The sequence below is a fragment of the Lagopus muta genome, chromosome 4 (genome assembly GCF_023343835.1).
Source record: "Lagopus muta isolate bLagMut1 chromosome 4, bLagMut1 primary, whole genome shotgun sequence".
In the NCBI taxonomy this organism is placed as follows: domain Eukaryota; kingdom Metazoa; phylum Chordata; class Aves; order Galliformes; family Phasianidae; genus Lagopus; species Lagopus muta.
In genome coordinates, this window is record NC_064436.1 from 59,555,936 (window position 1) to 59,571,103 (window position 15,168).

At 36.3% G+C, this 15,168-nt stretch overlaps 1 protein-coding gene across 12 annotated transcripts in view; it reads right to left on the reverse strand.

Annotated features, from left to right (window-relative positions):
- Positions 1-15,168, reverse strand: part of JAKMIP1 (janus kinase and microtubule interacting protein 1) — a 130,452-nt gene that overhangs the window by 52,201 nt on the left and 63,083 nt on the right. For all 12 annotated transcript variants that reach the window (XM_048943136.1, XM_048943141.1, XM_048943142.1 and 9 more), the window contains one exon: positions 10,674-11,168. In XM_048943136.1, coding sequence (XP_048799093.1) covers positions 10,674-11,168 — 495 coding nt within the window. The remainder of the gene's footprint in view (positions 1-10,673; positions 11,169-15,168) is intronic.

Genomic DNA, 15,168 nt, shown 5'->3' on the forward strand with positions numbered 1-15,168 from the left:
AGTGAATCTCTTCAGAGGTTTTAAGATCAATGAACAGACACACAATCACATTGCAACTTAAATCCTTAAGTATGCCTAAGCATTTTGTCTGCCTTTGCTAGTTTCCAGCTGGAAGGAGAAGAGCAAATACATGCAGAGCTTTGGATAGAATAAATAGTAGGGAAAACTAGTCTTTAAACAGCATCTATGGTTATTGGACTGCTTTATTCATTCACCTTGATACCAAATAAAGCATTCTCTTAGCAGGGATCTATTGCAGCTCTCATAAGATTTGTATCTCACATCATCAGTGTTACATTCATTTTGGTAGTATTCCAAAAGCCAGAGGAAGTGACAATCTGCAGCAGTTACTATAGAAACCATTTTCTTAACAAGAATATTAACCATTAATTATATATTCATTAAAATTGTACCATCTCCTTTAGTCTACGAAGTCATTTTCTTGGCTATCTAACTCATGGAGTTTTGGAAGAGTATTAAAGCCTCACATAAAGAGAAAAAAAAATCACAAACTGTATTGTTTATTGCTATTACTTTATTATTTGTTATAGTCCTATACCTATATATCCTTCAGTCAAGTTTCAACTGTACCACTTCATCCTCCCCCAAAAGTACAAAGAAAATGTTACAAGTAAAACTTATAGTCAAGTCTGACAGTCTGAGTGCTGTACAGGATTAACACAATCAAATTATGTGATCAGATATAATATAACTTCTTCAGGATTCTCATTTTGCTCTTTTCACAGTCTACAAAGCATGTGAAATTAGTTTGCGTCCAGGATCTGTATGGCAAGGGATAGCTTGATTATTCCAATTAAAATGTGATTTAAAATAATCAGCAGATTTGAAGTGAATAAACTGGTCTGGACTGCTCATAAATTGCCATTATTTGTTCTAATGCAGATTTCCTTCCTGATCTGGGGAGGCCAGAAAGATCTCAGTTCCTCATCCAATAAATGGAGTTATTATATTCCAGCAAGTTAATTTAGATTTGTGTCACTTTAATTATGTCAAAAAGAACTTCCAGGACAAGTATGCAGTTTTTATTAATGGAAGAATTTGAGACATGCAGGATTTCAGAAGGACTGTGCAGTGAACAGCAATGACAAAAATTAAGCAGCTGCCTCATTCACTGAATGCTATCTATCATGCACACTGATCTGTCACGGGTCTCCCTTCAGAGGAAAAAATGTCATGTAACTAAATACCGTGGACAAGGTTTGGCTCACTGTTACACAGGTGTTCATTCTGAAATAAATGGAACAGAAGTTGGACTATGCGAGGCATACACTTCACAAGGAAGAACAAACATTATGTAGGCAGCATAGATTATAGTCACCCAATCAGTAGCACATTTTGTACTCTTGATATTGTCACAACTTAAATGCTAAGTGGAATGATGCAGGTGTTTAAGTTGAAAGAAAAAAATGGAAAAATTGCAGTACAGACTGCTATTTGATGAACTGTGGCAGAACAGATCTTTTGGAGTTTATCGTCAATGACATTGCACCCAAGTCATCCTTCCACATGCTTCCATCCATAAAGATCAAACACATTGGAACAAAATTGCATGATGGAGCTTTTGGACAGGACTAGGGGAAGGCAAGGAAGAAGGCAGAATTCCCCTTTGGACTTCCTAGTTTTTCTTCTACAAAAAAATCTACATGTGGTGAAACTAAGAAAAAAAGTTTCAGTCAAATAGAAAAATTACAGATACATTGATAATAGCAATATAATAGTCATTACTACAGACCCCTCTATTTGAGGACCTATACCTTAAGTTAGAGACACAGCAGAGCATCTCTTACATTAGTAAATGTGCATAAACACATGGAACATAGAAACATAACATGTGCATAAACAGGAAACATAGCAGTGGTGCTAATTTCATTACAAGAACAAACTAGAGGAATTTCTAAGCAATTTTACTCGAGTAACTCAATACAACCAGAATGATACGAATAGAAGAGCAGCAACAACACCTCTGCCTTGAATTGTTTTAGCTATTTAGTTCGCAGTATAACTTTCTTTTCCTGAAAGGAACAGTCACATGTTTGATGTCTTCAATATAACTACATCAACCCAATCTCTGCCTCACTTTTCTTAAATTTACCCTAATACTTAAATTTTCCCTAATACCCCTAAATTTTCCATCTTTCTTCTGACTTGCACATTACACAGTAAGCTTATTCATCTTTCTGCCTGCCACAGTGTGCATGCTGCTGCCAGTGATTATTTCCTTAAGCCAAAAACTCCCACCTCTGGATTAGGATGCTTTGGCTTTTACTACATTAAACAAAAAATTTACACTTGTTCTCAATGATAGGCCCAAACTATAGTCCATTTATCCCTTACCAAATGTTAGGTTGCCACATCCTCGTTCTTTTAGCAGCTTGCCATGTTTGCAGGCAAGCATTTTCATGTCTTCTCCCATGCTGCTTTTCCTGCTTAAGGGACTCAGCACAAGTAACACATTTGGTTACCAGACTAACCTCAAATTCCTCTTAAATCTCTCCCCTTTTTTTCATACTTGTAAAATGGAAAAAAAGAACAATAAAAAAGCATCAATATGTAACAGTAATTACACTGTTGAGAATCGCATCTATTTTCTGGTCATCTAACAGCTTATCTAAACTAACAAATCCCTGAGAACCTAAGAGGTGGGAAGTATTTTTTCAGGAATGCAGAACTTTCTCTACTGGAAGTTTAGGTAAGCCAATTCCAGCACTGAGCTGAAGCTCAGTGGATCAGTAAGTCTGGGTGGATCAAGTCACACTTGATGATTCTTTCCCTGATCCTGAGCAAGATTTTCCATTCTTCCTCAACCCCTCATGGTCCAGGGAGCCGCAGCAGGTGCCTACATGAGGTTTCTGCATCTGTGGCACAGCATAGCTGAGCTAAGCAACACACAGCAACTGAAAGCTGACTACATTGCTCTTGTACTTGTGTATTCCTTCCTGTATAATCATTTAAGACCTTGCAGTAAGGTACAAAGGTAGGCCATCTTTTATTCCAAAGTATTTAAAATAATTAGATCCAATTCATAAATCGGGCTCACAGATATGCTGAACCAAACATATACCAGAAATTCCTTCCAGTTGGCCGTTTTAATTGCTGATTTGGTCTCAGATCTAAAACATTGCTTGCTTTTTTTTTTTCTTTTTTTTTTCTTTTTTTTTCAGTTATGTAGTACAACAGGAATGCATACATTCTTTTGCATTCTACTTTGCATGGATTTTAAAGCATTTAAGAAATGTCACATTTTTAATGCAATTAAGCAAGACACAATTCAGCATGAAAAGCTTATGATCAGAAGGAAAGAGAGTAACAAAAGGTTAAAACTTATTTTCATTTACATGCTTTGAGAAGTAGTAGAAATCGCATCAGAAAGAGAGTTGTAAAGAAAATAAGATCTACAATCAGCAGCTGTGGAGGGTATTACTACAAAATCACTCTGGAGTTGTTGGTTAGAATCACAGTTTTCTAAAGTATCATTTCTTAGTTAACGAGTTTTATAGTATCAAACAGAAGCTGCTGAACACAGCTATCACCTGCATTGCACCAATGTAGGACCAGCATTTGTAGCCTATTCCAAAATTACATAGTTTTCTTAAAAAATAAAAAGCATTTAAAAATCATTCTAAAATCTAAAATAAATTATCAAAAATAAGTGTTTTAATAACGTTTACCAAACATGAAAGAAAGCTAAGCTAGTCACTGGAAAATGTATCTATGTGCCAATTATCCCACACTTCAATAGCTACAATAAAAGTCAGAGATGTCTGGGGGAACTTTAGCTTCTCACAAAGTTGAAAGAGAAATTCCCAGGGAATTAATAGCTAGCTTTAACAAGGCAGTAAGATGCTCAATTTTCAAGTGGAAAAAGCCAGCTGCTGCATGGCCAAGTGTAGGACACTCTTCTTCACTTGTCCCTATCAAAATTATCTGGTAGCCAACTGCAGAACAGCATTCTGTAACTTTTTGCTCCAGAAGAAATCAAGTTCAAATTTATCCCAAACATTTCATGTTTAAAAAAAAAAAAAAAACAACAAAACAAAACAAAACAAAAAAGCTTATCTTGATAGGAATGCTTGTTACTGAGAAAGACAGACACATAACAGAAGCTACTCAATTTTTTCAAGATATTACTTCCAGTTAGTTCTACATTTTAAATTTCACAGGATCACACTATTGTAGGGAATGGAAAGGGTCCTCTAGAGATCATCGAGCTCAAACCCCTGCTGAAGCAGTTACCTACACTAGATTGCACAGGAAGACATCCAAATAGGTTTTGAATACCTTCACAGGAGGAGATTCCACAAGCTTTCCAGGCATCCTGTTCCAGTTCTCCATCACTCTCACAGTGAAGAAGTTTCTCTTCAAGTTCATATGGAACTTCCTGTGTTCCATTTGTGCCTTATCCTGTTGCTGGGCACCACTAAAAAGAGCCTGGCCCTGTCCATTTGACTCCCATCTTTAGATATTTACAAGCATTGATAAGATCCCACTTCAGGCTTTTCTTCTGCCAAAATGGAGGAACTCATGAGGGAGACATCCTGCTTTCTGCAGGCTAACAAGGATGATGCTCCAGCTCCCTCGTCTTCATGGCCCTTTGGTGAACTCTCTCCATCAGTTCCATTAAGACATAACAATATTCTACATAAAACCCACTTGGAGGGAGGAACACAAATATTCCTGTGTCATGCACAGGCTTCTCTACAGCAGACACAGTCAACTATTTATTTGTTTGCTGCTCAAGGGAAGAGGGAGAAAAGATGGGAGATGTCCAGTGGAAAAAGGTTATATACTGGTAAATGGGATCTACTTTTAAATGTCATCATCACAATTTTTCTAAACCAATAGTCAGTACTTCCTTCCAATAGCTTTTCCCATTAAAGTGTGTATGTCTAACGAAGAGATTAAAAGTTCTGCAAAACTATAATAGAAACACCATAAGGGTTCATATCAGAACCTTTCAATAGGTTTACTGCACATTTCCCAAAAGCATCTTGCATTTTTGTAGCTGACTGCAATCTCTACTATGAGATCTCTACTTTAATTATTGCTCATTGAAATAATGTAACAGAAGTTGTCAGAAAATGAAAAAGGCAGATAAATGAAGCAACACAAACTTCAGCAGATTTTTTTTATTCCATGTGCCATGCCATACATCATTTCCGTGGGTTTTTAATAGCACACAAGGAGTTGGATACTTCTAAAGGACATAAAAATTATATTAGTGACCTGCCAACCACATTGGAGTCCTAAGAAAATATGCTGAGCCTGTATTATAAAGCACTTTCATTAGATCTCTTTGATTCAAGAAAAACAAAACAAAACAAACAAACAAAAAAAACAAGGCATGGGTGGAATATTGCTCTTTTAGCTCCTGAGTGGACAAGCACAGAATCTTTAGAGGTCTGAAGGAAAGTATTATTTGCAGTCTTAAAATGCTAAAAGCAAAGTATATTTTGCAGTCCTAAAATGCTGAAGGTGGTAGAAGGATTTTTACAGGAGATTAGCTGAGCCTTGGTATGTAACCCAAACAGGCTTCTCAAACAGATGGCAAAATCCAGAGAAGCAGCCTACAATTTGATATCGGCAGCTGCAAATGAAATACATGCACGATTAATTGGGCGATAAGAAGAATGTTACTGAAGTCTCTGCCCAGCCTGACTGCACACACTTGGAAGACTCAAACACAACACTAAGAAGATTCAAAACTCAGCTTTACAGTTTGAAAATTCAGTGTTCATACTGTAAGTAGAAACAAAACTGATGCATATTTTTGCTACACAAGTGCAGTTAATAAAACCATGCCTCATCCTTCTTTTCAGGTCTCAGCAATGGAACACAGCAACTACCAGAATTTTGAGAGGAAAAGTCTTAGCACCACCTGCACTACAAATTCCACTGTCTTTTCCTGGCGAACTCATCACAAGAATGTGAGAAAAAAACTGAATTTTATTATGAAATAATTGCAGCCATATGAAAGAATTCAACTTAGGTTTTAGATAGACTGTTAAACTTCCTGCTATTTTTCATGTTTTACTAGAAAGAATTGCTGAATCTTGGAAAGCAGATTTTTATTTGATCTTCTAAATTTACCCCTTGAAAGCTGAAGAGAATAACACATGCAACATCTTCTTCTACTACCCAGATGAAGAAATGGAATACACTGAATCATAAGTTTGTGGATGACATCAAACATGGGGGGGGTATTTGGTGTGTTAGGGGAGATGTCTGCCATTCAGAGGGACTTTGGTGTGTAGGAGAAATGGGTCGAAAGTAACCTTGGAAATTGACCTAAGACAGATACAAACTCCTTCAGGTGGTTTAAGCTCTGCAGCAGAAAAGCGTTGAAGCCAATTCCAGTTGGCAGAGCTGCATGGAAAAAAGAAAGAGAAAAAAAAGCAAATGAGAAAGCTTTGGTGTCCTGGAGGGCAAGTTGGATGCAGGTCAGTAGTGAGAGATTTTAACTCTCAAATTACCTTGATACTGGACCAAATGAGGACTACAGCCAGAAGGATGAGAGAAGTGATCTAGCCCTTCGTTAAGCACTTGTGAAACCACACCAGGAGAAAGAAGTTCTAAAGTGGCCACTCTATTTGAAACAAAAAAAAAATATATGGCATGGAGGAATTTGCACAATTACCATAAATTGAAGCAAGACCAGTAAGACCACTATGGGGTACTATGTGTCATTCAAGGAACGGGTGAAGGAGCAGGACTTGTTTAGCCAAAGAAAAGATTGCAGGATCTATACATGAAGGCTGAATCAAATTTTCAGGTACTGCGTTACAAATATTTGGGAAATTCTAAACAGAGGGAAGGGCTCCACACTGAAACTTTGAATTCATGCAATAATTAGCTGACAGATCAAGCTCAAAAAGCTACAGTAACTGGATTTACCACAGGCACATAGCCAGTAAGTAATGGGGTTCCACAGGGCTCCATTTTAGGCCTGGTTCCCTTCTATATATTTTTTCTTTTTATGTGACCTGGACACATAAAAAAAACTACATAAATCATGGCTGATCACAAACTTCTTAAAAAGAATCCTAAAAATAACTTTGCACTTTTATTCTATGAGCAACAAAAGGACTTTTTTCCTTGCAAACGTGAATCTGTAGTAACATTACATTACTGTCTAGAGAATTTTGAAGGGTCATTTGCAAATATTAATGAAATAAGCAAAGCTAATTCACTCAATCTGCTGTGCATCCTCAAACATAGATCTGATTATGCACCTAATAAGATGAGCGGAATCTTCTACATTGATTTTCTGGATAAGAAACCTAAGTCTATTTCACACTGAAGTGACATAAAGTGATTCAACTCATCTCAATCCAGGAATATTTAGGAATATTCAGGAAGATCATAAGTGCAAAATTTTTAACTAGATTGAATTTTAAAATGGGCAAAAGTATTGATGTTAAGGATACTGCCAGTAGAGGAAATAATATTTACCTAAAACCCCACATCACACAATACAGGATGCATATCATCTGTTTATTCCAAAATATTGCATTCATTATTTATAACATTGTCAGACAAAAGAAACATTTAAGTTCCTTCTTATGTGATACATCAACGAAGCGAAGTCAAATCAATATATGATAAATAATTTTGTATTATTTTCCAAGGCATGCCCTGTGAAGAGTCAATCACTCTCATCTCTGGAGAAAAAAAGAAAAAAAAAAGAAAAAAGAAAAAAAGAAAAAAATAAAGAAAAAAAGAGTATTGAGAGAAATGCACCTTGTGAAGTAAGAGATTTCTTAAAAACAGTCTCCAGATAATCTTGGGATGAATGAAGCCTCTAACGAAAAGGATGTACTGCTCACACCCTATTTCACAGATATGCTTGCAACAGAACAAAGCTGGTCTATTGCCAAAACTTAACCTTTTGAAAATACTGTGTGATTTAAGCCAAAGAATACAAACTATTTACTGCTGAAAACTAACATTAAACTTGATTTTAAAACCAAATTAAGCCAGCTAAATAACAAGTTTAATTGAGGTCCAAACCAAAAAACATCCTGTTATTTTGTGTGTTTTAAAATTTTAGATTGATTAAAACATTAAATGCTATTATAGTTCTGCTTTTTATTTAATAAACATCTAAAAATCCATAACTTCACCACAGCATTAATCAGGTATGTCATCAAGTTTACCTTGTACCAGCCCAGACTTTAGAGGGAAACCAGACACCCCTGCTAACAAACATGTTATTGAAACAGGAGTCTGTTGGTAGAGAATTACTGAGGTGCATGCATTTATGCAGCCCTCAGCCGAAGGCATGCTTTGAGGCAGTTCATGTTGAAGCTCAGCGGATGAAGAAGTGCAATTATGGCTGTGCATATTCTTTTTTTGAAATAATCTGATCCAGAAATAGAACAATATTATTTCAGCTTAGCTGCTTGGAATAGTGGATGAAAAAAATAAGTAATAATTACTCTTATCTTCTTCAAGTTGTATCTTTCCCTTTAAATCTTCTGTTTCACCTGCATCTCCAGTTTGTAACTAGCTATTTTTAATTTCTAGTTTTCAGCTGCCTGCACGTTGTGCCCTTGCATATACATAGCAAGAATGTATTTTCTTTGGGGAAGGAAAACAAAAACTAAGGCTACAGCAAAACAAGAAATCTATGCCCACAAGCATTCTATAAATTAATGAAAAATTACATAACTGCTATGTGAAGTCAAGAAAGGGACATATTTACATATAATTTCATGCTGTACAGAGAAAGAGTGATTCCTTTGCCAAATAGCTATTTTCCTTTCCCTTGTTTGGCACTGGGATCTTCCTATTCATCTTGCTTGCACTGAGGCCTGTTGGGTAGCTCTCATGGCTCAATTCAGAAGTATGAGGACATTCCTCAAAACTGATTAATCATATTTCTAAAAATACTGACACTTGTACAAGGCAAGCATGGTTACTTCTGTATCCACTGTAATTATATCTGTATATTCACACATTCTTGTCATTTAATTCTTCAAGGATAAGATCTAAGCCAATCAAGTACTCCAAATCTGTAGCTGATAAACTTGGTTTGAAATTGTAGGCAAGCATCCCTTGCACTAAATAAAACAATGGGGCAGAGAGAAAGAAACATCCTGATGATCTGACTATAATCCCACTTAGTCTCCCAGAGGAAGACAGTAGGTCCCAAGAACACCTGTAGTATTTGAGATGTTTTGTTTTGTTGTTTGTTTTGGTTTTTACCTTGCCACAGGCTAAAATAGTATCCCATACAAGAATAACCACATGAATTGTTATGAATATCTGGAAGGAGCACTTTGTTCTCAATTTAATGAAATACTGAAATTTGTAAGTTTGAAAGAAGTCAAACCACTACATGGCAACACCAACTTTCTGACATTTTTCCTCATTGTTTCTCCTTAAGGCGCACAAGGATGCAAACACTTGAAGTGAAACCCCGTGAAGCTAACGGCAGAATTCTTCCAGAGCTGTAAACAGGTAACAGCAGTTATCTGCACACACAAAATACAATTATCTTTTATAGACACAGTTGTACTGAATAACAGAGGAAGAAACGAGAGTCCCAGTAAAGCTCCAATTATAATTTCGAATGATTCGACAGGATTGTTTGATGACAGACAAAACTTGAGTGCCCTCCTTCACCTTCATATCACAGCAGACTTAAAGGCTCAACTCTTGAAAGAGAAGAGCTAAGCTGTTCTGTACAACACCACTGTGAGACTCACTGTAGGTGTATTTGTTGGAGCAATTTAAGATGAAAGAACTGAGAGTGCATAAGTATGTGCTTTCTCTCACTCTTATCTTTGAAAAGGGTATATTTAAATAACAGCTTTTCTCTACAACAACACAAGCAACAAGACAATAAGTTTCTCTCCTCTTTAACACTTCATAAAATTACCTGGCTTATAATGGTTGTTTGATTCTAGATTTATGATATAAAATAAGATGTACAACAAGTAACAGTCACACTAGTATCACGTTTTCAGTCATTGCAGTGGTCATTAATTAATCAAGGAAATGATGCTCTCAAGAGCTTATCAAGATCCAGTTTATTTAAAGAAAAAATATTAACTGCATTAAAAGCTTTCATTTCCTCAGACAAAAAAAAAAAAAAAAAAAAAAAAGGATCGGTGTTAAACAGATACAATACTTGTTTGTAGCTTATCTTCACCATCTTTCTTTCCAAGGAACAGAAGAAATAAGAGAACGTATCCATATAAGCACAAAATAATAAAATAATTTTTGCTTAAGAAAACTGAAGCTTTATTCCATTTGAAATGTAATTTTTTTTTTTTTTTTACATGAGAAATATTTTCTTATAATATCACATTCTACTTGCATAACTATTGAATTGCTTGATTAGCCAGATTAACAAACGGATCTTAGAATCATAGAATTTCTAGGTTGGAAAACACCTTAAAGATCAAGTCTAACCACAGCCTAACCATTCTATCTCAATTCTAACAACCCATAGATAAATCATGGCCCTGAGCATCACATCCAAACTTCTTCAAAACACATTCAGGGATGGTGACTCAACCACCTCCCAGCTTGAATACACGTAAGAAGAATCAAGTACCAAACAAATGTCCTTTGGTGCTGAATTGCTCTAAATGATAAAGCAATATCTTAAATGCTGCCATAAGCAGATGCATATTTCATGAACTTACCAGCCTACGGATATCCCTCTCACATTCACGCTTTATTCTATTAATCTCATCCTGGTGGGACTGGTAAGCCATGCGCAGGTCAGCAGCCTTCATTTTATCCGCCTGCATGATGTTGTTCAAAGCTTCTTCAAGCTGCTTTTTACCAGATTTTAGCTCCAAGATCTCCTGTTGCAACTTCATTCGTTCGCTGTCAAACGCTTTGCGGGCCTCCTCCTTCGCCTCACTCAGCAGCGCAGTTTTCACCTTGTCGGCTGCCCCGTCCCGCAGCACATTCACTGTTGACTGCAAACGCTGAATTTCACTGTCTTTAATTTTCACCATTCTCGCTACTTCCTGCTCGTGCTGTCGGATCAGCAGCTCTCTGACACTCTGAAGCTCCTTCATTTTCTCCTCATGGAGCTTAGCTTTCAGTTCAGAAATGTAGGCCGTATGCTTGTGCTGTTCCTGCTCCCTTTCTTGCTTAACCTCTTGGATTTTCTCTCTCAATTTACCCACCTGGAACATCAATGCAAAAAATTGATTAGCAAGCACCATCACACCCTTACAAGTCGTCAAGAGAGCTTTTTCATAAGCCTTCTTAAAAAGTCATCCTGAATATTCAAAAGCAAAACCATAAATGCAAAATTTTCTCTTCAAACAGCGAGAGAACTGGAGCTTGAAAAAGGCTGTTTGTACCTGTATGTAGAGGAATCTTCTTTGCGGAGGTGCTACTGGCAACAAACTTTCACAGTTTTAGGAAGTAAAACAATACCAAGCAGCATTCAACCCAGTTCTTTAGCAATTTTCTCCACCAGACCCCCCAGATTACTCTCATCCACAACCCTCACATTGCAGCCAACAAGCTGATGAGAAGGGAAGCAGACAGAGAAAAATGCTTCTGTTCAGAATGAGAAAGTTTTCTACTACTCAATGGACCATACTTCAAGGATGCTCAGTGAGTCAGATCTCCATATAGGCTCAGGTAATTTATTCCACAGCATCCTTCAGTAGCTAAGAGACTGCAGACGGGATTCCCAGTCAATCATCTCTTTACCTTGTATATACACATACTGTCTTTGGGATTTGAGTTCCAAATTCCTATATCCAAATCCAAATCTATATCCAAATCTGTTTGACCTAAGGTAATTTCCAAGTGAGATTAGACAATAATATAGATGGGAGAGGAAAAAAAGGAGAAGCTTGCTTCTGTATTGTAGTTTACTAGAAAGTGTATAATGTATCCAATCACTACTAATATCAGCAACGCCTTCCTACAATCCATATTACTTCATCTGCCAGAATACAGGCTCTACACGAGATCTTCAACTCTAAAACAAAGCCAGAGAGAAGAAATTTTTCAAAGATTTGTGTTTTGACCTTGAGTGGCAATAAAAACATATAATCCACATAATGCTGCACGGTAAAAATCAGGTCATGAAGCAGCTGGATATTATTACCTGCCACAGCATTCCTAGACTTCTTGCACCTATGCAGTGCACTAATGGGACCTGTGGTCACACAATGCATTAATGTACTTAATTTATGGTAAACTAAGGCAAAGATGCAGCCTGCCTCAGATTTTAGTTCTGTATGGAGGGGAGGATCTCTATTAATATTCAGAATAAAATTTACTAAGAAGGCATAATTAATGCAGTTTACTTTTTCCACAGTTCTGGATTCTACAGTCAAAAAATAAAAGAGTTTAATTAAAGCTATAATACTAGTTCAGGAAAGGTTCAGAAAACTTTGCTATTTTCTTCATTGTAATCAGGCTGGATTTAAACAGGTACACTTGTGTGTTTGCTTTAGAGAAAACACAGCATAACTCAAAAGCCTCAGTTATAACTCATCCAATGAAATCAACTTTACTACCTAATTTAACTGGTCATAAAATGAGACCAATCTATCACATATCAAGCCCTTAGCACTAACTTCATGATTTCCAGAATCTGAACTCCACCTGAAGTCTTCCATTAGAAAGGACAGCAAACCCCTTTAAAAAAAAAAAAATTAAAAACAAACAACAACAAAAGAAAAAAAACCAAACAGGTGAAAGCAGGATAGGGAGAGTGTGGAAGTCATGTTCTAGTTATAGTGTAAACTAAACACCGACTGGGACAGCACTATAATTGTAGGCAGCATTTGACTAGGATGTTATCACACAGGTACTGTTATTTCCAGGATAATCCAGATCATATATATGTTTATTCAAAAAAAGAATTATTTCCCCCCAAATGGTAATTCTGGCTACGGGAAAATATCTTCTTTAGATACCCATGATGCATTTAATCTGGTGAAATAACTTGAAGACCCAAGCCTACAGCAGATAGCATGGATCTTCGCTGTTACATCACGGCACTCAATTCCATAAGAGAGTCTAGGAAAAAGTTCAACCTGTTTACTACCACAGATGAGTAAATTTGTGAACCTACCAACACTCAAATTCGCTTGAATCTGCTACTGATGACCAAAGAAAATAGAGATGAAACTATGAAATGAGACTTAGTAAAAACTACATAGGAAAACAAATCGTACAATGACAAATACAAATAATGCTGATATTCCTCCAGAACTACAGTATTTTAAAATCAGTCATGTCATATATTAGGTATGAGAATGAAAAGCAGTTTTCATTATAACACATTTGATTGTGACTTCCTAAAAGAACTTTTAATATACTTGAAAAGGATTCTGACATTTTGTGGGAGTTTGAGCACAGAACTGCATGCTTGAATAATGGTTTTCATTTTTCATTGAGTGCATGTCAACATCTATATCCATTGTTGCTCTCCATGACAACACATTTAAAACCTTCAGACTAACTGAATATCATCACGTATCATTCAGTCATTTCACTTACAAAGTTTCAATCACAGCACAAATAACAACTCTATAATCCCTGAATTCTGCATCTCATCTTAAATGCATTTCATTCTACAAACCCAGAAAAATAGATGCATCCTAATCTTCAAGGTCTTTAAAAAGCCTATTCTTGTTACTGCTTCTTATCAGAGAAGACAGCAAATTACTTCTGTTATAGTTGTCTTCCCTGAAAGCCAGAAACTCTGTCCCTCTCTCCCTCCCAAAATGTTAATCTCTACACTTTTGGCAACTGATGGAACAAAAATAGTAATATGGTATTTTCCCAAATGCTTAACTGTCTCGGTTTCGAAATGAATTCAAACACAGTTAAAATGTATTTATTTTTAAATGCATAAAGCTGTTCTGTCCACAGTTTGAAGCATAACCAAGAACTGAAGCCAACAAGCAAAAAAAAATTCATACAGGCTTTCAGAGCATCACTGAGACTGCCTGGCTCCATCTGTACTTTCCCCTCCCCCCCATCAGCTATCTATGCATTTTGATAAAGTCCCTCCAAGACTTCTCCATTCTCAACAATCCCAACTTCTTTCTTGGAAGTGACATTGCATATCTGTCTTAGAGATTTAGAAAATTGCTGAGAAACAGTCCAGTTTCAGAATAAAGAGAACATGATAATACTCAATGCAGAAACTTCATACTGCTTGAATTGATTTGTACGTCACAGGATAAAGTCACAATTGATAGGATTGCAAGAACTTGGCACATAAGTAAAATTTAAACAATTTCAGGGAGAAAAGAAAATATGCTAAAACTTAGTATTTCTTAGGACATGATAACTTTTCTGCAGAATATTGAATTTGCAAGTGTAGAGCTCAGAAATATAAGTTAAAGTCCTTGGGAGAATCTACAGGTCTGATCTAATCTCTTTATTGGATGTGACAATTTGTCACATCAGTCCACAGCCTAGTAACTCTACTGGCTTCTTTCCAGATTATATCATTGTATCACACCTTGTAAAAGAAAGAGCTCTTATCACTTCCAGGTACCTAAGAAACCAACTCTTTTTTACTTGATTCTGCTTTCAGGCAATCATTTTTCTGAATCTCCTTCTCCTTTAAGAGCACAGAAGTGGCAGAGGCCACAAGCTGATGCAATTCCACTTTGTCAGGCACTGATTTTATGTAATATACACTCACTACTGTTACCACTTTTCCCACCCACCTGCCTCTACTGATTATTACTTTTATTTATGTGATCTTACTCATTGTTTTTTTTCTCTAGCAAAAAAATCTTGTTGTATTCACTCTACTCTCTGTGCACCTTCATAAATATCCTCTTACTGCTTACTCTTCTCCAAAAACAAATAACTTGTTAAAATAAAAGTAAAAAAAATTCCATCTTGCGCATTTTCTGCAATCTTTCTTGCTTTCAGCATTTCCAACTCTGATAATTTTTTAGTTTAAACTCTTAAGATTATGTGAGAGCATCACAGAAAATGTGTTTCTGCTCACATCTGAGGATAGTTCCTTGTTTTATATCAAGATACCCTAGAAACTCCTGAAGGCTGCAGCAACTGTCCTTTTATTCCAGAACAAAATGTAGATGTATAATTTGACTGACACATTAATTGCACAAAATCCACTACAATTCAGAATAGAATTCCATAGATCACACTGCATTTTCTGTCAGCAAT